This window comes from Lissotriton helveticus, chromosome 4_1 (genome assembly GCF_964261635.1).
Source record: "Lissotriton helveticus chromosome 4_1, aLisHel1.1, whole genome shotgun sequence".
Taxonomy (NCBI): domain Eukaryota; kingdom Metazoa; phylum Chordata; class Amphibia; order Caudata; family Salamandridae; genus Lissotriton; species Lissotriton helveticus.
In genome coordinates this window covers 1,624,951,940-1,624,979,359 of record NC_136063.1, presented here as the reverse complement: position 1 = coordinate 1,624,979,359, position 27,420 = coordinate 1,624,951,940, and the positions used below count along the sequence as shown (strand labels likewise).

Here is a 27,420-nt window from a genome sequence, read left to right as displayed (position 1 = left end):
TGAATGGTGCGACTTAACACACCTTTGAGCGAGTGCAAACAATGATCCTGGAAGAACACACTTCTCAATCATTTTCTCTTCCCTGCCGTGTTCCCCAGGGATCATCTTTAAGTCCTACACTCTTGAATATCTATGTAACTCCCTTAGCGGCTCTTGGGAAATCTTTTGGGTTGTCGCTGGTCTCATACGCAGATGACACCCAGATTGTTGTCTCGCCAGCTAGCAATGGTTAAGGTCTGAACAACATCTTCTGACATTGTAGGAAGTTGGTGAGTTCTTGGATGGACAATAACTTCCTTAGGCTCAACTCCTCAAAAAAGTCTTCCTTTTTGGTAAGAATATCTCTTTCTGGAATCCATGCTGGTGGCCAGTAGACCTAAGTCAGTTGCCAGCACCACTGGAAAAAGTAAAAAACCTAGTAATCCTAATTGATAATAGACTTACCTTTAAAGAACAAGTAAATAAGGTAATCTCCACCTCCTTTTATATTCTACATGTCATTAGGAAAATTGCCCAGTTTCTGCCTACCAACCTGCTGAAGACAGTTGCATTGGCACTCGTAATGTCAGGATTAGACTAATGCAACAGCTTCTATCAGAATCTGCCGAAAGAAACTCTGAAAAAACTTTAGATGTTGCAAAACTTTGTGGCCAAGTTGATTATGAAAATCCCCAAATTTAATTTGGTCTCTCAAGCTCTCCGGAGCCTACATTGGCTACCTGTTCAAAAAAGAACAGTATTTAAAACCCTGTGTACCACTTACAAACCCCTTCAAGTATCTGGTCCTGCCGTTTTTTTAAAGAAAAGCTAAAAAGATACACCCATGAGATGACAATCCGATCCAGGTCAGACAGAAACCTGTTGTGCCTCCCTTCAAGCTTTCTTCCTGGGGAGGCAGGAGCTTTGTGGTTTGCACCCCTTAGAATTGGAACAGGGGTCCCTTAGAAATAAAATTGGCGCCTTCCTTCTTGAGTTTTCGTAAATCTTTGAAAACATGCTATTTATTAATTAACGCTCATGGTTTCCCCTTTTATCCTTGTTACTGCAGCCCCAAGACGACTCTGGGTATTTGTTTGTGCTTTGCAAATTTCAAAATCAAATCATTTCACTGCTTGCAGAACTCCACTAAGCACGGCAGAGTTTTTGGGTCATTTTGTGGAGTTCCACATAGTGGAACACCACAAGCTCCACCCATCCCTATTGAAAAGCAGGCTTGATCTCACACTTCGCAAGCTCTGCCCCCTGTCCACATGGCCTCACCAACCTGATGGCATCATCAACAGAAGCATACACTACTTTTGTTTCTTTCTGTGGTAATGAAATCATTCACGGAGGCTCCCTGTGACCTTGACAAATGGTGTATCATCCTGAACTCCCCTTCCACCTTCTTAGGCACCAGGCCCAGAAGCGATATGATCAAATCTGTCAATGGCCAGTCAGAGAATGGGCCCACAATTCTCCCTTCCTCAACTTCCTTCTGCAATTTTTCTACCACTAACTCTGGAGCTGTGTTGACTGAACACCAACATGTCAGACCACCTACGTCCCATATGGCTCGAGTAACCAACCCTAAAGCCTTCATTAAATCCCCACTCCAATTTCATGGCTGTCTCTTTGTCAGGATAACTCACTATCTGGTTTAGGTGCCCTTTACCCCAGCAGGACATATATGTCCTCTCCCTCTGGATGCCCTCCACTGTTCTGAGGGACTGGCCAGTGTGGAACTCAGATAATGGAGTGTATCTCACATTTTTAACACACATGTTTAAACTTGCATGGGTTTCTGGAGCAGAAGCCTTTGTTAAAGTTCCAACGTGCCCCAGCATTGGCACCCATTGCCTTTGGCACATACCCTGCCCCCTATTTAGTGGGACAGGGCTGAAAGGGCTGATACATGATCCGAAGTGGTATACAACGTTTACAACGCAATTTTTACAACGCACTACCATTACAACGAAACTTTTACAACGCAACATCCATTACAACGCATGCATTTACAACGCAGTCATTACAACGCATGACACAACAACGCACACCACTACAACGCATACCATTACAACGCAGTCATTACAACGCATACCATTACAACGCATAATTTACCACCCAACACTTACCCTACTGTTGCACCCCCTGGAGTTAGAATAGTAATTTTAACCCCTACACTATCCAACACTTACCCTACTGTTGCACCCCCTGGAGTTAGAATAGTAATTTTAACCCCTACACTATCCAACACTTACCTTATATGCAAAGTAGTGTAATGCGTTGTAATGGTATGCGTTGTAAATGTACTATGCGTTGTAGTGGAATGCGTTGTAAAGGTAGTTTTAAAGTATTTGTTGTAATGGTATGCGTTGTAATGGTGTGCGTTGTAATGGATGTTGCGGTGTAAAAAATGCGTTGTAATGGTATGCGTTGTAAAAGTGTGCATTGTAACGTCATACATCCATTGGAAGGCCACTAGCCATATAAAGCCCTTTATTCTGCTCGGCCACAGTAGACTTGTTAGGCCAAACCTAAACAACACAATGTATCCTCAGTATATTGCTCAAACACTAGGACAAAAAACGTTTTTAAACAATGTATACTAATGCATATTTCGTCTTTTTCTGTCACCATGAAGTCAATAAAGCATGCCTTATCCCCTTCACTGTTATACACTGACAGATGTATTGTTTTAATATGTTTTATTGGCTTCCAATTTCCCCAGCGTAACTTCTTCCTCTCTGACAGTTCTATAATCTGGAATTTGTCACACATAATATTGTTATTGCAAGATAGGCCTCCGATTGATTATAAAACGTGGGTGGCTCCTGTGACCGTCGGTGTCCTGTACTAAGATAGGACCTTAGAAAAATACTTAGCTTAGGTGTGAATAAGAAATCACACTTATTTGCATGCAGGTCAGCAGCAATGTGGAGGCAGAATGGTTCTCCGAGTTAAACACTTGCTGCTGACATCTGTTGACCCGCAGGGTATTTGTTTGATCCCCAGCAGGGCCAACATCCTCCGTTTATCTTTGTAAGGATGATAAATTGTAGCACGATTAAGGAAGATACCATGAAAAAGACCTGTTATGTACACTAACAAAAGACAGAATTGCGGAATAAAACGCCCTATAAAAAGAAGGGTGGTATTCCTATTTAAGCACCCACTCCCAAATCTGCGAGGGGTGAAACCCAGCATGTGTTCACCTTCAGAGCTGTACCATTTGAAAATACCAGGCACTGCAAAGGGAAATTCCCTTGTGCATCTTAGTGAAATATCAGTGCAGCTGCACCACATATATCATCTGACACTTTAAATGGCAAATTATCATTTTAATTACGAGTTAAATGTTCATCTGTTGATAATTATGCACAGCGCTAATTATTTGGTACTCCTTCAGCTGCAGAGGGTCGAATTCGGATCCCGTAGCATCTTTCCACCGAGTGATTGATCACCTCAAAATCTACTATGATTTGAGGGTCGGACAAGGCCATCTTTTGTTCTGTGAATATGGGACAGATGTCTTTTATCCTTGTAATAAATATTCACCTTTAAGCCCAGGCCAAAAGCCTGTCCTTATTTCCTTATTCCAGGCGCCTTGCGTCCACCTGCAATAAAGAAATGGCAGAGCTGCTCGACTGTAATTAGTTATTACAGTTGTGTTCTGACTCGCAATGCGTGCTGACAACGCCAGCCCCCAAAAGGAAAGCAGGCCAATTGCAACTTCAGTTTAAACAAAGCAACTAAAACAAAAGTTGGTTTTTATTCTTCACGTATGTAATGAACATGAAAGAGCAACAGACCAATGATTCAAATCTCATGTGGGAAGAGTTACAGTGTGAATGCATATTATAAGTTAAAAAATACCGTCTGTCATACATTAAAAATATATTGCAAGTTCGTTCCTCTATATGGTCATAGAACTTCTAGGTGACTTGCAATATCATTATAAAGCGCAGCAGGGTACATTTATTCCATATATATTCCAAGAAGGGTATGGCTTATAAAAGGCAGCATCTTTTTCTTTTAATGTGGTTTTTGGGGAAGCGGATTATTAGATGGGGTGGATGGTAGTCCACCGAACGCAATAATGACACTGTTCTTTTTAGGTCCACTAAAGGTTTCAGTCATTTGTTTCAGAACACAACTCTTGTTAGCTATGTTGCAGAGCCGACATGCTGAACTTAAGAAAAAGTGTAAACCATGTGTTCTGAGGATGGTGCCTTGGCAGCCTCTTAGGAACACTACTGTGTCTGGGGAAGAGAGAAGAAGGACTGCACCTGCTGTTGAAGTCTGTGAGGAGACCCGAAAGGCTAGACCTACTCCTACTTGTACCAAGAACACAGATGTGGACTCAAGGGGTCAGTTTGCTGACCTCCTGTTAGGCTACAGGGATACAAGCTGCTAGAAGTCCTTTTTTCCAGAAGAGGCCAACTGGCCAATTGATCAGCCTTGGACCCTGCTGGTGGCTTCTGTTGGAGTAAGTCCTCACTCAAGGATACTGTTCCTGAGGACCTGGAACCCTCAGCTGTTGTCAGAGTGTACTCCTGCCTAACCCCAAAACATGGAACTTAAAACTTTTTACTAGCTTTTTGCCTGGAGAACCATCGAGGGACTGGGATCAACTTGCCAAATGATCTGCCAAGGGTGCATCGCTGATGGGCTTGACTTTGCTGCAACTCCTGCTACATTCTTCTCCACAGCAGCAAATTTGTTTCAGCTGGAATGATGCCGACCAGCATCCAATGACATCGAACTTTCCTCAGCTACACCCTGCTGAGGAAATCTGACTTCCAGAAAAGAGTCTAGGTCTACAGATAAATAGCCTCATTGGTTTCTGACACTGAGCAGCATCAAATTGACATTTAAATCTAGAAATTTTACGCTCTGAGTTTTTTTCCACCTTTGTCAACGGCTCCACTGAGACATTGTCCTTTGTCGATCTGTCGTCGATGAACCTGTCTTTGAATCCAGCCTGCAACAAACCCTGCTGAAGACTCTAACATCCCTGACATTTTTTGAGTGTGAAGGCAACTTTCTGACCAGGACAAATCAAACCTCTCTACCTGACCGACATTCCATCGCTGTCGGCCTTAAAACTAACCAATATCACAATCTAGTGTGACCAGTTGCCCTTGGCTGACACTTTCCGCTTTTTCATGCTATTTCATTAAAAAATTCAAAAGTCATACCTCTGATTCCCCTTATTGGGTTTTTGTTGTTTTGGTGTCATTTTGTTAATCACATCACTCTCTAGTATTATAAATTGGAGTGATCGTTGTTTTTCCCTATTGAATCCTTAAAGATATTTTTTATGTATATACACACAGACACACACATGCACGCATGCACGTGCATACGGGCGCACACACACACATATCCAAATTTCGTTAACCATGTGGCAGAAACTAGTGTGCCAGCCCCTCCATTTTAATGTAATAAAAGGGGGAATTCCTACGATTGAGAGTGCAACTCTTCTGAGTACCGGAGTTGGGAAATATCAGAGCAGTGTTGTCCTGCAGCATGAGTCTCGCACCACCAAACAAGGAAGATCGGCAGAGCCGTCCAAGACAGTTGGTTCATCTGGATATATCCCAACAGCAGTGCACATCACAAATCATACAGAGCACTCACAGGTTTCCAAACAATCAATTTAATCATCCAACAGACGCGCTTCTGCATCATCACCTATTTCAGTGATGGTTACACAAGGTAATGTCAATTGCAAGGTTTTAAATACATCATGACACATTTCCATTGGATGGTGAATCATAATTATCAACAATAGACTCTTCATTATGTCTGAATTTCTTGGCCAGCACCCCCCTCCGTCATTGCATGTATACTAATTGATGAGTTCAGTTTACGCCCTCATTAAAAGTGTTCAGCATAACTTTAGTGGCAATTGTGTGGAGGACTTAATTGAAGATACCAGAACCATGACAAGCCAGAATCAAGTGTCTAACTTGCATATACTAAACAGGATATTAGTAAAAATGAATAGGCATTGGTCACAAAACAAGTGCCTGCAGGTATGGGGCACTTGGTAAAAGGCACAAGCGGCTGAGCGAGGGCACAAACTCAATCTTAAAAGAACATTCGCCCCTTGGGGCAAGGATGGCAGAAATGTGCAATCAATCAGTGAGCAGCTATGATCTACTGCAGAATCAATGAATACACGTACTAACATCAGATGAACTAATTAATTAGTATGCATCAGTAGCGGTTCCTGGAGGGAGTGCTGTGGGGCGATGGGGAGGGGGAGGGGAAGGGTGGGGGGTAGTAAACTCTGGATTAAGGCCGAACGGATTCAGTAACTAAATAAATAAATAAAACAAATTACAATGCGTGCGCTGCAAGCCAAACCGGCGATGCAGCGCGCAATGTATTCGTTGTATTTATTATTTTGTTACTGAACTCTGTTCAGCCTTAATCCGGAGTTTACTACCCCAACCCTGCCCCTCCCCCACCCCTCCTCACCGCCCGCAGCACTCCCTCCAGGAGCCGCTACTGGTATGCATGCAATGATGACGGCATGCTGGCTAAGAAATTCACACACAATAAATAGTCTGCTGTTGATAACTATGACTCACCATCCAATGGAAATGATTCATGACATATGTAAAACCTTGCAACTGACGTTATCTTGTGTATCCAATATTTAAAAATAGATACACTATCCCTTTGATATTATGTCGCCCAATAATATTGAGTTGCCAATATTTTTAAACAATATCCTTGTATGATACATGAGATTCTGTAATCTCTCTATACATAGCAGTCTCTAATTTCTTCATAAGTGGCAACTTGTGACACACCCAGTCACTGATTATAAAGAAAAGATTGCAGAACTTGACTATTATAAGTATTGCAGTCGAGTTCTGATGTCACAATGTCTGCTGCCAGAGGCAGCAGTGCAGGTGAAAGGTAGGTCATGTCACAGAGCATAACTGAAGCAGCTGTTTAAAGCAACGTAAATGGAATGCTGCCTTTTTAACTTCTGCTCCATTTAGCGTAAAATGACAAGCAGAGAGAATATGTTTATCTTTTGCACTCGATAGAGAAAAGCTAGGATTCTTCCGCACATTTTTACACTTTCCGAGCTATTGCAGCATTTTTATTAAAAAGGAAACTGACTTGTATTGACTGTTTGAAATATCTGTTTGCTTCCATGTTACCTGTTCAAATCCCTACCCTCTAGTTCAAACGTATAGACTCCTCCATTTCGAAATTCCTTTAGAAAATTAAAAAACCTAGAATCTCTCTTGCAACTCTTCGCAAACCTAAACCTAATGGAGGGGTTAATTTTCCAGATTTCTGTCTTTATCGTAAATCTTTTTCTTTACGTCAGGCATCACGTTGGCTTTCATCAGTACCTTCCCTTTTTCTCCTCTCTGGCTCCTTATTGAACAGGTTTAATTATTTCCTTTCTCTTTTGATGAAATAATACGCTTTTCTACCAAATCTCTTTATACTTCATTCCCCTTATTTAAATATACTTCCTCTCTTTTAACACCGTTGGTTCTTCGGTCTACTATCACTCGTAAAGCATTTTTGCATACCCCCATTTAGTATAATTCGCGTGTCCTTTTGAATAACAGACCCATCTTTTGGACTTCTTGGAGATCAAAAGAGATCATGTGGGTTAACCATCTTTTTGATGGTTTCTTACCCTGCTCTTTTTCCCATTATCAACTTATATTTCACTGTCCACGTTCTTTTTTGCAGAAATTTACTACGCTTATGGCAATAATTCTAGATTGTTGTTATTCTCTCCCTTCTTCCACTTCCGTTACACCTCAATCTTATCTTCTTACACTTCTCTTCACTCTTCCTAGAGCATCTCTTCTTTATAAAAATAATTCCTCTCCTATTCCAGATCGTGTCAAAACTAAATTGGAGCTTGCTTGGGAGGCGGATTTGAAATGTACTTGGTCTGTTGCTCTTTGGGATAAGCTCTGGTCCAGATCTTTAAAAATCTCTCATTCTGCCTCTCTTATTCAGTCATTATTCTATCTATATCATCGTCTTTACCTGTCTCCTATTTCTTTGTCCCATTTCCTTCCTGCTTCTGACTCTAAATGCTAGACTTGTGGCACCTTGAATGTGGATCTTCTGCATCTGCTCTTTTTCTGTCCTTCTGTCTCTGCTTTTTGGATACAAGTCTGGTCCTATCTGTTGGAACCTAAATATGTCAGGTCACCTAGGGTAGCCTGGCCTAGGGTAAGACACTATCAATAGAGGCACTTGTGTAAAGGTTGCAAGCCACCCAACAGTAATCCAACACAATAACACTCAAAAATGACGCTACACCAATGTTTGGAAAAATACGAGCTTGTTTATAAAAATAATCTTTGCTCTTTTTGTCAATTATTTAGCTCTAGTTAATACAGTTCATTACATCACAGCATCTTTAACTTCTTCACTTAACCACATCTAGCAGGTAAACATCTACATACTTCATCAGTTCAGATGAGCCTTTACTGTACTCTGTTTGACCCCTTTCTGAATCCTCTTTTGAAATCAAGGCTTAAACAGATAACCACCACCTCCCACAGTTGCTCTATTGCCAGGTACAGATTTGCCTTCCCCAGCCCAGGTTATTGGTCTCCTCAGCAGCCCCACCCTTTCCGAAGACAAGCTGTCTCAAGTTTTCAGGCACCAGAGGCTAGGAAAGAACGTTCCAAAAGACTGGTTAAGGCCTCCGTTTCCTTTCACCCCTTGAGAGTACCATAGGATTCTTTAAACTGTAGGCTTAACAATGCGTGGTTAGTTAACAGTCCCTCTACCCCTTTTTATACACAGGAATCAACCAGGGCTGCACCACTTCGTAGAAAAGGAGTCAGACGATCTGGAGCATAACCAGCTCTCCTTCTCCACCCCTTAGGCTTCCCAGCTTACTTGGAGGTGTGAGCCTGCAGGCGCGTTCTTCCGTTACACCCCTTCACTTAAGGGACGCTCTCCTTCAAGAATCGGGCCTCCCCGCTCCCTCACAGAGGAGCGGAGGCCCTTCTGGGTGAAACTCGAGGCACTTATGCGGGGAACCAGCCGCTCTACGGAGCTGCTTCTCTCCTTGGATCTCCTCCTCGGCGCTTCAATGGCAAGCCAGCCGCTCGACGGAGCCGCTTCCCCCTTGGTTCTCCTCACCAGTGGCTGTCGGCGGTTCCTCCTCGATGGCGCATTCGCGCATGCGCGGAGGATAAGTGTCTCGGCCACAGGAACTGCTCAGTCGTCCTGACACCGATTAGTGACTCCGCAACGGGCCTGCTCGGTCCTAGGCCCCTCCTGTGGTGACAACCCAGCTCAGTTGGGAATATGCGCAGTGGCGCTGGGTAACGAACAACTTGCCCCCTTCTCTCTGTCCTTCAGTGGCGCTGACACGGAGCGTGATTGGCGCCCCAGGGGTCCCGCTCACTGCAGAAACAGACAGAGACTGCTCAAGCCCAATGGATCCTGTCTCCTCACTCTTCTACCTCACAAGTCGGGAGGTTGGCTTCACACTACAGGTCCAGGCACCGGTAAGAGAGTCTCAGCGCTATACAGGGCAGGAGCTTACTTCTTGCCCTAGAGAGGGGGGGGGGGGTAAAAGGGGATTCCTTCACGTTGGAGCCCCAGATCTCTTCTTCAGCAATAGTCCACTAACCCTCCTTACTGGACAGATATAGGGGCACAGGCGATCTCCTAGTTCGGTTCCCAATGTAGGGACCTCCTCAGCTCCACAGACCACTGGGATTAACCCCTTCACCTAACTGTCCAGGGTCAGCAGGACGAACTAACTCGGCTAGGTCAACAGGAATGGGAGGTGGAGAACCTAGACAGAGGGCTACCCTTGTAGAGCAAACCACCCTTCAGGACCCTACCCCTACCAGACCTCAGCCTTCACTCTAGCTGTTCCTCTCTGGCAAGACAAAATGGCTGACCAACATTCCGCCTTTTATAGGCTGACCCTCAGAGGTCCAGAAGGGGCCAGAAGGTTCTGGAATGCCCTACTCTATCCTATGGGACATGTTCTAGGTTTGTCAGTGGTGACAGTTTGTAGCCACCATTTTGTGACTCCAAGGGAATTTCTGTCAGGAAAGGCCTCTAGGCCTGAGGTGAAGAACTATGAGGGCGAAAGCGCACCTATCCCCTAGACCAACACCTTGAAAAATCTAGTGGACACAAAAATTAATAAGGGCATGAGGGGCAAAAAGGGGACAAAATAAATAATAAATTAGAGGGACTACGCAAAAGGCCAGACAGGTCTAACACTATCTTTCTCACATTTTCACACTTTCTGTCCCATATTCCACTGCCCTTATTTTTCTGGGTAGTCTTTCGGACTCCTTAGATCTTCCTGTGCACTTATGGGGTCTTTTCGACCATATGCTTGCGCTTGCATTCCAACATAATTCCTCCAACTGGAAATCTCTAAACAATGTCTCCAGACAGGGTTGGTGGAATACTTTATGTCATTTTCACAGACTAGATGTTGCCTTTGCCTCTTCCTGTAAACCAATACGTAATGCAGATCTTTACTGGTTACCTCTCACTACATACCTGGATAGTTTGACTCTCAAGAAATCTAATCACATCAACTCAGAACATTTTAAACCTCCATAAAGGCCTCGTACTCTCTCCTCTTTGCGACTTCATCATTTTTTACAGGTTTCATGTGTTATATCATTGCTCTATTTACTGTATATTTTACAATGATAATGTGTACCATTTATTCATTTGCCGTACTTATATATTTTATTAACTTGCTACTGTTTCTCTTTTTCCCCCTTCCTGCATCTTTAAAATCCCCATAAAATGTTTTTGTTTTCCTATTATTGACATTAGCACTGTTAATTTTTTATGTTATTTGTAAGCATCTTTATTGTTTCTGCTGATGTTTTTGTTTATCGATGATTTTTCTCTTCAATAAAGCTTTTCAAACATAAAAAAAAGAAATATCTGTCTGCAACAAATATTTAACAGGTAGTTGATGTGTTTGATTTTACACTAGAGGTTTTATTTTTATTCTTCATGTTTGCAGACACGTTCTCTCTTTAATACGAATGAGCTGGGATGATGGGGGGACAGTGTATTATATAGAATAAAGAATCCCACGGTTTAGACGATAAGGATATTGAAAGTCACCTTGGAGTTCCATAACCTTATAAAAGAACTTGGATATAGTTATGGAACTCCTTGGTGACTTGCAGTATCCTTATAATGTACATCAGGGGGTACTTTATCACATATAACAATTCTTTTTACAATAGTTTGATGATATACCATGTTCTGATGGAAGTACAGCTAAGTGCATAAAGGATTAGAATTTTTTTTTAATTTGTCAGGTTTTAGAGCAGAACAGAAGTGAAATGATGGAAATCCTTGCAATATTGCCCTATAAGTGGGAGATATTTTCCAACTACTCCTTAGTTAACACAACTATAAGATATGTAAGAGAGTCAAGAGACAGGAGGCAGACAAAGGAGACATTGTACAAAGACGACGTGCTCTGCTTGTATTGCAATCCTACGGAAAGATAAACCCTCAATCATATCTGGGCATAGCCATCAAATCCCACGTTAAGACATTGTTCCTTAGGTATCTCTTCTGGTGCCTACCATTGCTCCTGCTTCTACCACCATGGAAACAAACTGGTACAACAGAGAACTGCCGACTCCGTGGTAAAGCTCCAGAGACTCTTAACCAGCATATGCAAAGCAAACCTAAATTATCATAAAGCCATCTTGAGACCAATGTGGAACCGGAAGGGAATACCTTCTGCTGTTGTAGGCCAGCAATCATAGCTTGTTTTAAGTCCTCAGATATACAGCTCAACTGTAGGACTTGATTGCAAAATTAAAAGCCTAACTGAGATTGCAAACAGCACATAGAATTGGCACAACTGAGTGCGCAAGCACAAGACTCCTGTATGTATAAAAGCCGGATGTACAGCCACTTTTTTAAAAATCGAAATGCCTAGGACCACATATTGCTTTCAGGAAACACAGGTAAACCTAGCAAATTGGGTACTAGCACAATGGAGCACATAAGCACAATGCTCCCACCCATATAAAATTTGGATTACATTACAGTTCACCTGAAAACTGAAAAGCTTCAGATCAAAGGGGTCTACTTAATGCACAGAAAAATCAGGTACATCAAACATTTTAGACTCTCTTTTTACAAATGTTTTACTGGTTTTTATTCTTATTCATCTATGTCTAAACTTCTGAGTAAAAATACTATCCTATACAAGTGGTGTACAAAAATGCCAGTGGCAAACGCATGGGACTAAATGTACATATAAACACTGTATGCACAAATTTCGACAGTATTACCGTAATCTTAAAACTCAGGATTAGTTTCAGGGAGACTCATCTTGTTTTTATATGGAAAAACCTGGTACAATAGGCACTTTAAATTGTTGTTAATGTGCACAGATTGCGCTTGTTTGCACTTGTACATTGCTACTTTGCAGAACAATTTCTTCACTTTCAAATATTTCTTTTTGCGCAGTTTTTCGGAATGTTTTCTAGTGCAATGTTTTTAATTAACTGTGCACTTGTATCAAATAAATTTGAGTTGAAACGAGCCTTGTGAGCTACTGGTGACATACCATCTTCCATTCCATCACTTTTGTCACTCAATGCATTGAGTGAGGAGAAGATAGCCCAACAGATTGTGCTGAACAGATGGTTTAGGATTGTGGTCAGACTGATTTGTATGTATGGTTGGGCTCTATTCACTGTTCCGTCCCAACCCCAGAATGACTAACATTGAGCATAGTAACTCACAATTCAAAACTGTGAACATTCCATTGGGAAACAGCATATCTTTCATAGCATTTGGGATTCCGTTGTCCTTATATGGGATACAACGTTATCCAGAGTTTTCGCTGTGAAAAGCAGCCGCAGCCCGTGCAGGTAAGCGCGGTGGGGCGGGACGTGGCGGGACCGGGGGGTGGAAGTGACAAACAATGAAATAAAGAAAATCAAATACATAAATAAAGAAAATCACTTACTTTGCGCTCGCCAGGTCGCCGAGTAGGCGATTCAGCGAACGTAAGGTAAGTGGTTTTATCTATTTATTTACTTTTCCCTATTCTTTCTGTAGTTTGTACTTCCACCCCCTCCTCCCCGTCTCCGCTCCTGCGTCACTGCCCAACCATGCTCACCTGCATTGGCCACCACTGGTGCATAGGATCTCAAGCAACACTTCACTGATGAAACTAAATTAGGCGGAAATGCAGCTGGGGATGGGTTGTGATTTTTTGTGTCACGAGAAATAGGCCTGGCAGATCCTGCAAGACTTCTTTTTAGAGTGTGAGCTGGCTGATTTTTATATGGTTGATGCTGTTTTATTATTTGGTGAAATTCCCTTTTACCCATTGTTGGTAACCCAATGCAAAACTGAACAATTTTGCTGTTTTCGCATCCACCTGTCCAGAACTAAAAAAAACTGGGGAATGTAGGTGAACTATCATACAAAACAAAAAATCCTCCTTCCAGGCACTGTGAAGAGCAAGGAATGAGGAATTCCTGTGCCATTCAGCCCTGTCAGGGTTCAACCATTGTACATAATTAATGGTAATTGCATTAGGTTAGTTACAATGGTCATCCCCTAATAGAGCTCTTCGAAGAAGTTTTACAAGAAGGGGAGCTTGAGGGTGACACCCGCCTCGCTAGGAGGACAATGCAGGAAAGCAGTGCACAGTGACTTTCCTGCTGGGGAAGACACTTTGAAGTGCAAATTTCGGGGTCAGGACAGTGTATTTCACCTTAATGCTAACTGTACTGCCCAGGCCCTCAAATTGGTTCAAATATCGATTGTTCTCTTAGCTTTTCTTTTTTTATCCACAAAGCAGCGGATTAGGTCCAATACCGATCCGCGAGTGAAAAAATAACACAGATGACACTCCTGGATTGCACTTACCACATGGGATTTCACCCACCTCTATTTCTCTTCTATCACCCAAGTGGGATACAAAAGAAAGCTGGTATGCAGCTCCGTAGGTACATCACCAGAAGCTTACGATTCAAAGCTACAAGCATTCCCATCACAACTTGTTTTCTTTGGGATACCCAGTAGGTCATGGATTTACATTTGGATGATTATTTACTTCTCTGTACAGTGATAGCTCTAGTTGCCTTCTTCCATTCAATGTCTTGTCTTTCCTAACAATTTAGTCACGTACCACTTTAAGGGTTTGATTACAAGTTTGGCAGTAAGGGAACCCCAGTTGAAACATCATTGGAAACCCCACTGCCAAGTTGGCAGTCAGTCCACCGTATTACGATGTTGGCGGTTTGCAGAACGAAAGACCTCCAGAGCACTATCGCCACCACCAGTCATTTACAGACCACCTCAAAGGTGGTAGGTGGAAAGCAGCTACCAGCAGGCTGTACAGACAAATTTACTGCAGTCAGAATTACGAGTTGGGTTTCCGTTGAGTCGATCGTGGCAGGAAGACCACCTGCTTCAAGTAGGAAGAGTAAAAGGAATTGGGTACATACTCACCCATTTCCTTTTCTTCCCATGAGCCTCCCACATGAATCCCGTCCTTCAGATCCCCCCTTCACCGCAGCATCTTGACCGGGAAAAACTACCCTGTTGGGGCTGGAATCCAGATAAGTCCATTTTGCAGTTTTTACCCATTGACTGAACAGATCACTGACATAATATTGATTACAAAAATATCCCCATACACAGATATCGACACATAAATCTCAATATCAAAAATATCAACATCCTATCTTTATAATATAAAGTACAAAAATACTGAAAAAATAATATTGATGTAAAAATATAGACATACACAATATTGTTTTTTATATATATAAAATAATGTTAAATTAATTAATAAAATTAACTTTAAAAACATAATTTAGATGTTATATGCATTTTAACAAATATAATAAATAAATGTAATTTAAAAAATTTAAACATACATATATAAAATGTAATATATACACATTTTTACTTTGAAACAATTCATAAACGTAAAATTTGAATTTACTTTAAAATGTTATAAATATATAACACTTTACAAATAAATATACATATATATAAATATATACATACACACACACCTATAACATAAAATCTAATAAAAAAACATTAAAACATTACAATATTTAATCATTTTTAAACTTACATTTTGCACTCCATTCAGTGCAACAGTAGGGGAATTGTTGGATAGCGAAAGGGTAAAAATTACTGTTCCCACTCCAGTGAGTGCAACAGTAGGGAAAGTGTTGGATAGCAGAAGGGTAAAAATGACTATTCCCACTCCAGTGAATGCAACAGAAGGGAAAGTGTTGGTTAGAGTGCTGGTTAGCAGAGGGGTAAAATTACTATTCCCAATCCAGTGAGTGCAATAGTAGGAAAAGTGTTGGATAGCGAAGGGGTAAAAATTACTATTCCCACTCCAGTGAGTGCAACAGTAGGGAAAGTGTTGGATAGCAGATGGGTACAAATTACTATTCCCACTCCAGTGAATGCAACAGTAGGGAAAGTGTTGGTTAGTGGAGGGGTAAAAATTACTATTCCCACTCCAGTGAGTGCAACAGTAGGGAAAGTGTCAGATAGCAGAGGGTTACAAATTACTATTCCCACTCCAGTGAGTGCAGCAGTATGGAAATTACCAATTAATTATAATTACATTTCTTAAACCCACAACCCTCTCCTACAAAAATTACACAATTAACAAAATTACCAATTAATTAATAATAATGAACAAACAAATATTGAGTATTTAATATTAAATTATTCCCACAATTAACATTATAAAATATAAATTAAATACATATTAATATATTAAACATATGAATAATTTGCTTATAATTAAATTACTTCCCACCATATTCCCATATAAAACCACAAACCGCTCTTAAAAATACAAAACAATTAACATAATTACTAAATAAATTGATTGAATGATTAAATACTAATCAATAAAAAATATTAATTCATTTATTATAATTAAATTACTTCCGACCCTATTCCCCTATAAACCCACAACCCGCTACAGAACTACAAAATGCTAAATTTAATTAACATAAAATGAATAACTACTAAAAATTTAACACATATACAAAAAAAACAACACTTTTACAAACAAATAAATCACAAACTTTAAAAATACATACTAAAATATATAACACTAACTTAAAAATCGGTCTTTTAAACAATTATATTTTTGCAAATGATACTACTATCTTCGATATTTTCAAAAACAATATTTCTTACCTTAAAGTCTATATTCTTGACCACAATATTTCCAACTTGATATTTGTGTATGTTGATATTTAAAACTCGATATTCTGTCTATACACCTGAGTGGACTGGGCACAAATGTTCCAGACTCCTGCAATGGGAAAATACTTGTAGTAGGTATTTTTTCACGTGTCATGCATGTGTGTACATATAACACCTGTGTAGCAAAATATACACAAATGCATTGACACATATGAAAAAATATTTCCTGTTGTCAGAAACAGCGCCGCTGGGCCAGCGGTGACATTGTAATACAGTGGGTGGGAGACTGACGCCACAGTGGTATGGTGGTAAGATAACCGACCTCGTAATCAGGCTCTAGACACTTAGGTGAGTTTATTTGAAATGCTTGGACTTTTACACTTGGAGGGATTGGAGTCCAGCTTAGAGTTGTAAAGCTATCTATGTGGCCACTTTCAGTGTCAACCTTTGTGAAACACACACAAAAACATTAGTAAATCTAATAGTTCTTGTTGTTTTAAAGGCAAAATTGTGCTTCATTTTGTGTGTGGTTATATAAATGAGTGAGTGAATGTGTGAATGAGACAGTGACTGAATGGATAGGTCAGTGCATGGATGGATGGATGAGTGACTGAGAGCACAGTTGATTGGTGAGTGTGTACATGGTTGGGTGAGTGAATGGATGAGTGTGTTTAATTAACAATGGATGAGTGCATACATCAAAGATGGGATGTGTGGATTGATGTGGATGGGTTGCATCAGTCTTAGAGATTAAAGCCTCTCACAGGAGTAGTGATAATGTTTAAAAATATCAAGAATTACCATTGCAGGCTTGGGCGCCATTGTGCCAAGAATGTCCATGACATACAAAGAATTACTATCATTGCCCCAGTGCAACCATTCCATAAGGGGTACACATAATCATATTAAATTGGGATACAATAGGTCAAGAATTGCCACCATTGTTTGCCCCATTATTCAGGATTCCTTACTGTATGTTCAGATTTGCACCATTCCTCAATCACAACTGCATGTTTAGTTTTGCCCCATTGCTGAGCAATGCTTAGTGCATTTTCAAATGTGTGCCATAACTCATTATTCTTGAAAGCATGTTCAGATTTAAATTCAGAATTTGCCATTAATTCCCTTCTGAACTGGCGTAGATTTGGATCATCATGTGGAAGCCTTGGCTGCAAAATCACATGTTGTGGTATTAATACTACTACTACCTCGGATCACCACCCTTTTTAACATCTATGTGGCACCCCTGGCCAATATCATGCGAACATATGGCTTCATTCCGGTGTCTTACGCCGACGACACTCCGCTCCTCTTCCCTTTCAAATCCCTTACCACCGAGATTAAGAACTCTTTTTCCCAGGGTATGAAGGCTGTGGCACATTGGATGTCATCCAATTGCCTTCAATGCAATGTCTGGAAGACCGAAGTTATGCTGTTCGGAGAGGCTAAACTCCTGTGGACCCCGGACTGGTGGCCACAAGACCTTGGACCAGTTGCAGAACCTAAACAGGTCGTAAAAAACCTAGGAGTCCGATTGGATCAGGAGCTCTCACTGAAACAGCATAGCAATTACGTTGTGGGTTCATGCTTCCACGTAATTGGCCTTCTACGAAAAGTGTTCCCACTACTCCCTGACTCAGTCAGAAAAACATTGGTGCAGGCTCTTGTCTTAAGCCGTATAGATTATTGCAATGGCCTGTTTCTGTCTGCTAACAAAGGAGTTCTGGCAAAACTCCAAGTGGTTCAGAACACTGCAGCTCGGTTGGTCCTAAACGCCCCTCCCCGAACTCCTTCCAAACCACTGCTGGCGAAACTTCATTGGCTGCCTGTTAAACAGAGAACCAAATTCAAAGTATGCTGCATATTTCATAAAAACCTTAATGGATTCGGCTCTACATATCTAGTAAATAAATTCACTCCCTATATTCCCACACGCTCCCTCAGGTCCAGTGACCAAGGCCTACTATGTGTCCCCCGGGCAAAGAAGACCAGACACGGTGGCAGCGCTTTGTCTGTGGCTGGGCCCTCTTTATGGAACAGTCTCCCCAGAGCTCTCAGACAATGCTCAGAAAATTTATCATTTAGGAAACAACTTAAAACTTTTTTGTTCCAATTTTAGCATACATTCTACCTGGTTTTCCTCCCCCTTTGTTGTTGTGGCTGCCAAAGGCGCAGAGATACTCCTCCGGGAGTCGAATCTAGCGCGATACAAACCCGCAAATAAATAAATAAATAATAATAATAGCAGTAATAATCACAACAACAATAATATTAATAATAATACGATAAGACATTACCCATCAATGCATGTTCAGATTTGCACCAGCACTCAATAATCATTAGGGCCTGTGCAGATGTGCATCATCTATCACTAATCAGCAATACATACCCAGATTCACACCATCATATATTAATCCTCAGCCCATGCGCAGATTATCCTTATGGCTCTGTAATCCTTTCTCAGAGTTGAGACTTGAACAATCACTCCTTAATCCTAAAAACATACACCAGATTTGCACCATTGATCAATCATATTCAGTGCATGTTGATTTCATGAGTACCTGCCCAGTACCTTAGAGAGGCCATGGTATGTGCAGGATGTGGCTACCAGCCACTTCTGGCACGGTGGTCATTTCAGATAAAAGAGCCACTGGAAGTCCCGGCAAGTGCAGCATTGCAGACCTCTGGGTCTGGCTACCATGCTGTTCCTGTGGCGGAAGCGGAAGCAGCGAGGGCCTTTGTATCTGAAGCTCTGTCAGGCAGGGACAGTGAGCTGTGTAGGAGAGATAAGGGGTGAGGTTGCCGCCTGACCTGGGTTGGCACACTATACTGGCTGCAGTCCTAGGCTTACGAATGCCAACTATAAAGAAGAAAAATGGACTGATTACAAGTTTGGCGGTCCTGGAGAAGGCCCCCATGCCACCTATAGTCAGACTGCCCACCAGATTTGGAGTTTTCTCCGGTCTGGTGGGCGGTACTTTGGAGTTCCCATCACGGTGCCTATTAACCCTTTAGGTGCTGCCGTCGGCCAACGGTCGTCACGGGCACTACCTCCCCAGTGCTGCGTGCGACCGCTGGACGTCCAGTTCAGCACTGGATAATGGACAGCGCAGCACTGGGGAGGTTTGTTTACTAGCTCCTAAGGTGTTAAAAACGCACCGCAATGGGAACGCCAAAGCCCGTTCCTGCACCGCATGACTGTAAAGTACATTCCAGCAGGAAAGGGGGTGCATGTAGACAGGGGGTACACCATGTGCCCCCTGCATGCATCCCATGATCCGGAGGCAACCGGTAGGGCCCCCTAAGTTTCCTCACCGCTGTACTTTTAAAGGCAGGCTCACCATCATTGAAAGTGAGGCTGTCAGGAAACTCCTACTAGCAGTTGCGGCAGTCCTGTGGCGGTCCCATCACTGTATTCATAATACAGCGGGCAGACCAGTACTCTGACGGTCCTGGGACCACTACCACGGGTTCGGCGGTCCATCTTAATCAGGCCCTAGATTCTTTTGTCATGACTGACAGTTCCATCTCTCGAAGAATGTTGTTGGCTGGGGTGTGCTGACCTAATTCCTCTCGTTCTGTGCAGTATTATGCATTGATAGCATTAGATCTGATGCAACCTAAAGCTGTCGCTAAAAGACCTAAAAAGCGACAGATGCGATTTTACGGCACCCATTCAGCTGTTGAAATTTTTTTATGAAAGCCTGCAATATTTTTATCACTTTGGGGATTAGTTAGGCGTGTACAAGCAGGGCCTTTGTGCACATAGGGCTTTCTTTGCACTCAACCTTTGAGTATGCAAACATTTGTACACAGGGGATGGGGGGGATTTACTAAAATGATGGATGAATGGTTGATAGTAAAACCTAAAAGTGCAAATAATACCTCGAGCTAGATATTGTTTACCTTACTAAAATATAACAATTTCCTAACAATGTCCAATATTTGACAAATTGAAGATGACCCTTAGCCATTTTGCCGCCATTAAAATGTATACTCCTTCAGTGGCGTTATCAATAAAGCCCGTCCCAAGGGTGACACTTAAAAGGCTTACTGGGAAGGCTTCAAGCACTTTATCCTCAATATATGAGTGCTGCAGTGGAGGACACGTGGTATCATGTTTCGCGCGCATTGTAATTAAAATAGTCATATTCAGTGCGCCATCTGCCTCTGATCTTGAGTAGAGCACGATTTAAGGGAACAAGAGGATCATTGTAAAGATCACATAGCAACAGAACAGGAAATGGATTATATGAATGCTGATTAGCACCGAAGGCAGCCTCATTAATTCCCTTCTGAACTGTGTCTGCGCACAGCAGCTTCCGCGTCGTGAGGCGCGTGCTCATTTGCACTACTTCAGCCCACTCGCGACGTCTCACTAAGCAACGCGTTTTCAGGAAAATAAAGCGCCTAAGTGGACAGAATGAGTGCGTAGGCGTGAGTCTTCCATGAATGAAAGGGAACAAACATAACAATTAGATTGAAGAGCCTGCCTAGGCTGTTCAATATCAAGTCGTGATTTTTTGTCATGTACCTCAATGAAAACATCACAGAGTAAAAAAAACCTCGATGGCGAAATGAATATATTTGCTGTTTTCTGTTGTGTGCTTGATAGGTTTTAATACAGGTAAACAACGTTAGATGACATTAAAAAAATGTAGATTATAAAAAAAAAAATTACGAAAAAATCACAATAGTAGATTACTGCTTTGGAATAGGGAAGAGAAACAGGCAGTTCTTGCAGGAGCTTGTGTTGTGGCTGTATTCTCCAGCTACAGTTGTCGCCACTAGGGAGGCTGTTCACAGTTTAGAGTTCTGTTCTACGGAGACTTTAATGTTGACATGAATTCTTACTTCCCATCTTGCCATGTGGTCTGAATTCATGAATATCATATCCCGATGTCTGTTCTTTATGTAGTTTGGTTGAGGCTAACATTCGTATGTGTAAATAAGTCGTGTATCACCATCCTTGAACTCTTTCGATTTCCTACATAACATATAAAGCGCATGTTCACCTGTGGACATCTTGTTGCTCAATAGCGGATGTTTGTTACCTGCAGCCCCTTCCACTCGTCTCTGCAGGTCTCAAGGCCTTGCATGTGGTCCTGACTTCTTCCTGGTCCATGTCTCTAGTTTTTGTAGATCTCTAACCTTTGATCTGGCATTTGATGGACATCCAGTACTTCTTTCTGATCTCCTTGGGTCAGCCTAAGCTTCTTCTGTCCATGAGACACGTTTGTGGGCTTGTTTCAACTGGCCCCGTGCAGGTCTTCTGGTCTTGCAGCACTTGCATCAGATAAATCTCTTTAACATTAAACACACGTTTGGGCTTCCCTTGAGATTTGAACGTCTCACAGTTTCCAATTGAAGCATTGCCATAAGAAGGGCTATACTGAGACGCAAAGTAAGCCCTGGTAAAAATAAAATGTGAAAGACAGCCCGTCAGTGCACTGTGCAAGTGGAGGCTTGGTGATGACTTGGTGGTGTCTATTGTCAATTACATTTTAGAGAAAATAACCCCAAAAAGAGCATTTAACTATGTTGGAAGGTGGGTTATTAGTAAGGGTAGGTAGGCAACTAACACCAGCAATAAGGCCAACAAAACAGAACCGGGTCACGATGGAGCCCTGCTTGGATACTCCACACGGGAGGCCTCTGTCAAACTTTTACCTTTGCACTTAGAAACTTCTCTGGTGCTTTTTTTCTGCCAGGGGGCCTCGATGCTCTTCACCAGTCCAGATTCAGGGAGTGTTTGATGGCTTGACTCTCTGGGAGCTCCCGGTTAAACCCTGGAAGTCAGACCTCTGGAGCTCTTCAGAGGGACAACCCTGGAATCCTTGACGGGTTGCGTTTGAAAGTGGCCAGCTTGGCTCTCATTGTCGAGTTGGTGCCCCAGTGGAGTTTTCCTAAAAAGTTTCACAAACTTTGCCAAATTTCTGGAGGTCCTTACAGAAGGTCTCCTGGTGGGGTCTAAACGTTAAAAACAGAAATCGAAGGGTCTGGATTCTCCTAGATGGTCCATGGTAGGCCTTGACTTCAGTTCCCCCAGTGCACTTTGTCAAACACTTAAAACCTCACTGGATGCACTCCAGGAAGGGGACTCTGGCTGGAGAAGAGTCAGATAATCTCTGTTAACCAGTAGATGCAGGGAGTCCACTCCTTACTCCTTCTTAAAGCAAGGCAAAATCCTCGGAGCTGTATTCTCAGATAGTGCAGCAGGCGCAGCCTTCACCAGGCAGGCCCTTGGGTGCAGATCAGGATTCCAGAAGGACAATCCTCCTTCTTGTAGTTTCAGGCAGCAGAACTGAGAGGCTCTGCACCTCTCACATATTTATCCAGTTTTCTCTGGCTACTAGCAGGGGAGCCCCATGACAATGAGGTGCAGGGCAACACCCCAAAGCATGACAACTTCTCCAAAGTGTGGCTTAGTCCTGTCCCAGAAAGCAATATTCTCTCAAACTCCATCATGTCTGAAATTTCAGCAGAGCAACAAAAGCTAACTAAACCAAACTCAGAGTATGGCTTATTTTCATAAACTCCCCATTCACATCTGTGAATTCCTTCCTTAATCACATCGCTGCTTGAGAGTTTCCCCTGCTGTGCTGGACAGCAACGAAAACGGGTGTGGTCATGACGAGCTCCGCTCGTCATGAGCACCTGAGAGGTATATGCCATGACGAGCTGAGCTCGTCATGAGCATGGAAGGGGTTAAGTCCCCCATCTGGCAGGGAGAGGGGGTGGCGGTAGCTGACAGGCTTGTTTGACCAGTCCCTTCTTTGAGGGCCCAACCCACTTCTCTGGTATTCCTGTGCTCCACGGAGCTCTCTCCATCAGATAGCCTCTGCCCGCCTTGTCCACTTATCACCTAATCAAGGCAGCTTGGCAAACCCATCAGGGCTGACCAATCAGGGAAGAGTGCTAGAGGCTGGATTTTGGCCCATAGAAAACATATTTTCTGTACAAGTTATGATAACTTCAACAGTGCCAAGTTGCTGGATTGATCAATACCCGTCTGTTCAGTCTTTGAATGATATTTTCATAATCTCCTGGTAATAGTTATGCATCCATAACATATAAACATGTGAGTCTATGAGGCCAACTATCTTCAATGGGAACAATGAATTCTGCAATTTCTTCCTCACCAGGGTTTATAAAACTTATTTTATAAAGCCGTCGACTTCCACAGCGTAACTTCTGGCGCCCCTCTTTACTGACAACCTACCTAACTGTGTTTCTGAAATTTTATATCATTAATTGTTTGGATGTCCTAAATATGTAAACTTGTGGTTGTTTTACATTGTCCCTTGTCGCGCCCATCACTACCGCTGTATATACCACATCACATGTCACTTACGCGTAACAAACTTCACGAGCACTTGTGCACAGTATCTTGTTGGTTACATGTCCATTATTGTAATGCAGTGCTACCATCCCATGTGCCTGTACATATGAAGTTTAATATGTCCAACATGTCTAATACAAGCTACCTTTATATGAATGTGTCTCCCTGTGTTTCTCCTCTTTTGGATCAAATGTGCTGCAATTGATTGTGCCGTCTATATTTGCTCTTTAAATTATACCCATGTTCGAGACATTGTTGTTTGATATAGATTACTGCCCCAGTCTCCTTGTGGTTTACAGGCTACCTCCTGTGGTCTGATACTGCTTAAGTCAAGTTTTGAGCAGACGTTAGGATCCGACGAAAACCGCGGTTAGCGGGAGTTTTGATATCGCTCCTCAAGTCCAGGGTCGCCTTGTAAATACAGCGCTGTTGTGGTAGCGCCCTCTTTCATAGGAACGCCTACTTTGCCTCTGAGAACGCCTACTTTGCATCTTATTGGAGTTGCGAGGCGAGGCGTTAGGAATACGGCTGCTAACATGCGCTAATGCATGTTAGCGCTGCCTAATAAATAGGGTGATGTAATTTTCGCCCTGCATTTGGCTTTTAAAGACAAAAAAGCAGCGAAATGGCCCTTGATAATATGCCCCATGGGTCTTTACATTTTCAAACTCTGAATCAAAGTACTATTTAACTATTTGCATGTCATATGTACATGAAAGTTTTTGGGGGAAATCACACTTTTAATATATTTTTGTTTTATAGGTTGTAAACTTGTTAAAGATCTTAAAGAAGGAGGACGAACAATTGCAGAAGATGAAGAAGAAGAAAACTTGAATACATAACTTTATCCTGCATATCTTTGGAGACCTGTTATTGTAAAATAAATACGTAGTTGTTTTTTGCTAATATTTTTAGAAATAGGTCAAGGAACTGCATTTTTTGTTTATAAGACAATATTTCTGAAGATGTGGGGCAGCTAATACGTGATTTGTTTCAGTTTCATCAATGAAGACATTATATTCTCTTAAATTAGAGTCTGAGGGTCATCAGCATACTTCTATCTCAATGTAGTCCTCTTAGGAGAAATGTTTAAGTTCTCCTCTGTTTTGTGTACCTCTACTGTACATCATCCCACGCACTCTACGCCTCCAAGACTGATGGTGGAGAACACTGCCGGTAGTTTGGTGAAAAACAGACAAAAATGAAATAATCCACAAAGGCGTGAACAGCATTGTCTGATTTTATTTAAAGAACGACTTCCTCTACGTGGCCTAAGGGATCACGAATAAAAAAAAACAAAGAACTCTGGCCTGTCCTGATTCCGATGTAGTCCAATACTGTCCTGTCTGTGCTCCATTCTAGGTTCAACGTTGTTTACTTGTTTTGCAGTTTGTGAAAAATACAACTACGCAGTACATAAGCATGTAAATACAGAGACCCATAAATTATGATCAAATCAAATGTTGATTAACTGTAAATGTTGATCAAATTCCAGAATTGAAGCACAGCAAAACTAACATATGCAATCCCCTCTTTTCATACCTGCTTTCCTCCCTGACACATATTCAACCATAAACCAATATATCTTCAGTTGTGTGCCCAGCCCTTTCTAAAGGTAGTTAAACCTAGCAATATGAATACCTAGTATATTGTACTCTCCTAAGCCTGGTACATTGTTGTAGCTGAGGGCTTTTATAAGGCAGATAAAAAACAGGAGGCGGTAAAAGTCAGTTTTCATAGGCAGAATTAAAGGTAGCTTTGTTCCACAATGTAGTGTTTCAGAACCCACTCTTGCATTTTCTAGAAATAGCACTCTTTGTTGTTTCATCTGCACAGGACAGAGTGAAATTCATACTGGTTAATGGCTTCCTTAAGGATATCAGATGGTTTGGCATCCTGAGGGTGATTATTTCAACGCAAGAAAAAATAGCCTTTTTTGTGGCATGATAAAAACTGCCTTTGGACCCTTCATTTATAAGGACAGGTCGCATACAAAGTGGACAATATTCATAGGCGTTCCAGTGATGATTATTGAGCTGCAGGTGTACTGGGCCGAATAGGCACCAAATAGGCTGACACAAATTGATGTGACTTCAGGAAGCTAATATTTCTCCTTTCCTTTCAGAAGGTTGATCCAACTTGTCACATTTATACATGCTGGCAGAAGGCCTGATTTAGATCCTGGAGGACAGGTTACTCCGTTACAACGGTGACGAATATCCCGTCCGCTGAAATATAAATCCCATTGGATAAGATGGGATTTAAATTTAGTTGGATGGGATAACCGTCATCTTTGTGATGGAGTAACCCGTCTGCCACGAACTAAATCAGGCTCAGAGGTTTGACTCAACTCCATAATTCTACTCCGGAGAGATAGGCCTGGCCCTCCGTAGCCTTACCATGCCTTCTTTCACCAGCAGAGCACCATTATTGAACATTGATACTCTCTAACAGTGGGATGATTGGAGGTCCACAATCATAGAGATGCTACAGTCCTGTGAGGCATCCAATAAGGAAGACTTATGGTTCCCACAAATAAAAACATTTTGAAAGTGAAAACGTGCTTTATGAGCATGCAAATTCTTAGTAAGCTAATTCAAAAGCTTAAGATTCAGATATTCATTGACTCCACATAGAGAGTTCATTTGCCAGTAAAAACCAACCCTACACAATCTGAAACACCCTGGCATTAGAGCATATCACAGCCCAGCACTTACACTAACAGGAAAAACACGTCATGTAGCTATGTATCGTTATTGTTATTTTATTTTTCCTATGGCATGCAGTCAGTGGCCTGTGTGCAGTGTGGGGCGGGCGGGGCTGGCCAGAGCAGCGAAGTAGTGGTTTGCACGTTCAAAGTGCGCATGAACTGTTTGGCCGGCCCTCTTGGGCTGACCAGACAGTTCATGTGCACTTTGCATGTTCCTACCAGGCTGCATGACACAGCCTGGTCAGGAACATCCCTGTTTAAGTCTGAGCGCCGATCCATTGCGCCCAGACTAATCACGACACTGCATTACAGCATTGTGTTTGGCTCAGGGGAGCATGTGTGCTGGGTGCTTCCTGCTGCGAGTTGACAAATGAAAAAACAACAGTTGATGGACGGAATGCCGAACAATGACATACACTCACCGCAGTACAGAGATCTGGGCCTAAATCCATTGTTTTTTTGTTCACCATGCCATTCCAGTTTAAACCCAGCCATATGCAAATCAGTCTTGACTCTGTGCCTCATGGGAACAGTCCAGACCGAACTGCCAAGTCAGGTCCTCCCTGGACTCGAAACAAGCATCCTAGGACCGGTTTCGGGTTTTCACCTCTCTTCAGCCAGGATAGCTTGATTCCAGTGGCATGAAGACTACGGGACTCACGTCTAGGCATACCCGTCCCTCTCGGGGTGACAAATTCAAAAGCAACAGTTGATGGACAGAATGCAGAACAATGTCATACATTCACCCCAGTACAGAGATCTGGGCCTAAATCCATTGTTTTTTTTGCTCGACATGCCATTCCAGTTTGAACCTAGCCATATGCAAATCATTCTTAACCCTGTGCCTCATGGGAACAGTCCAGCCCGAACTGCCAAGCCAGGTACTCCCTGGACTGAAAACAAGCATCCTAGGACCGGTTTCGGGGTTTCACCCCTCTTCAGCCAGGATAGCTTGATTCTAGTGGCATGGAGAGCACAGGCCCCACCTCTGGGCATACCCGTCCTACTCGGGGTGACAAATGGAAAAACAGCAGTTGATGGTCAGAATGCAGAACAATGTCATACATTCACGGTGGTGGACTGCAGAGGAAGAAGGAAGAGGACGCAGGGAAAGAGACTCCTAGCCAGCCGCTCTAAGGTAAGT

At 42.3% G+C, this 27,420-nt stretch overlaps 1 protein-coding gene across 2 annotated transcripts in view; it reads left to right on the top strand.

Annotated features, from left to right (window-relative positions):
- The window catches only part of PPP1R17 (protein phosphatase 1 regulatory subunit 17), a 143,118-nt gene extending 118,259 nt beyond the window's left edge, over positions 1 to 24,859 (top strand). For both annotated transcript variants that reach the window (XM_078685872.1, XM_078685871.1), the window contains exon 5: positions 24,329 to 24,859. In XM_078685872.1, coding sequence (XP_078541998.1) covers positions 24,329 to 24,408 — 80 coding nt within the window. In that variant the 3' untranslated portion in view covers positions 24,409 to 24,859. The remainder of the gene's footprint in view (positions 1 to 24,328) is intronic.
- Positions 24,860 to 27,420: the final 2,561 nt, after the last annotated feature.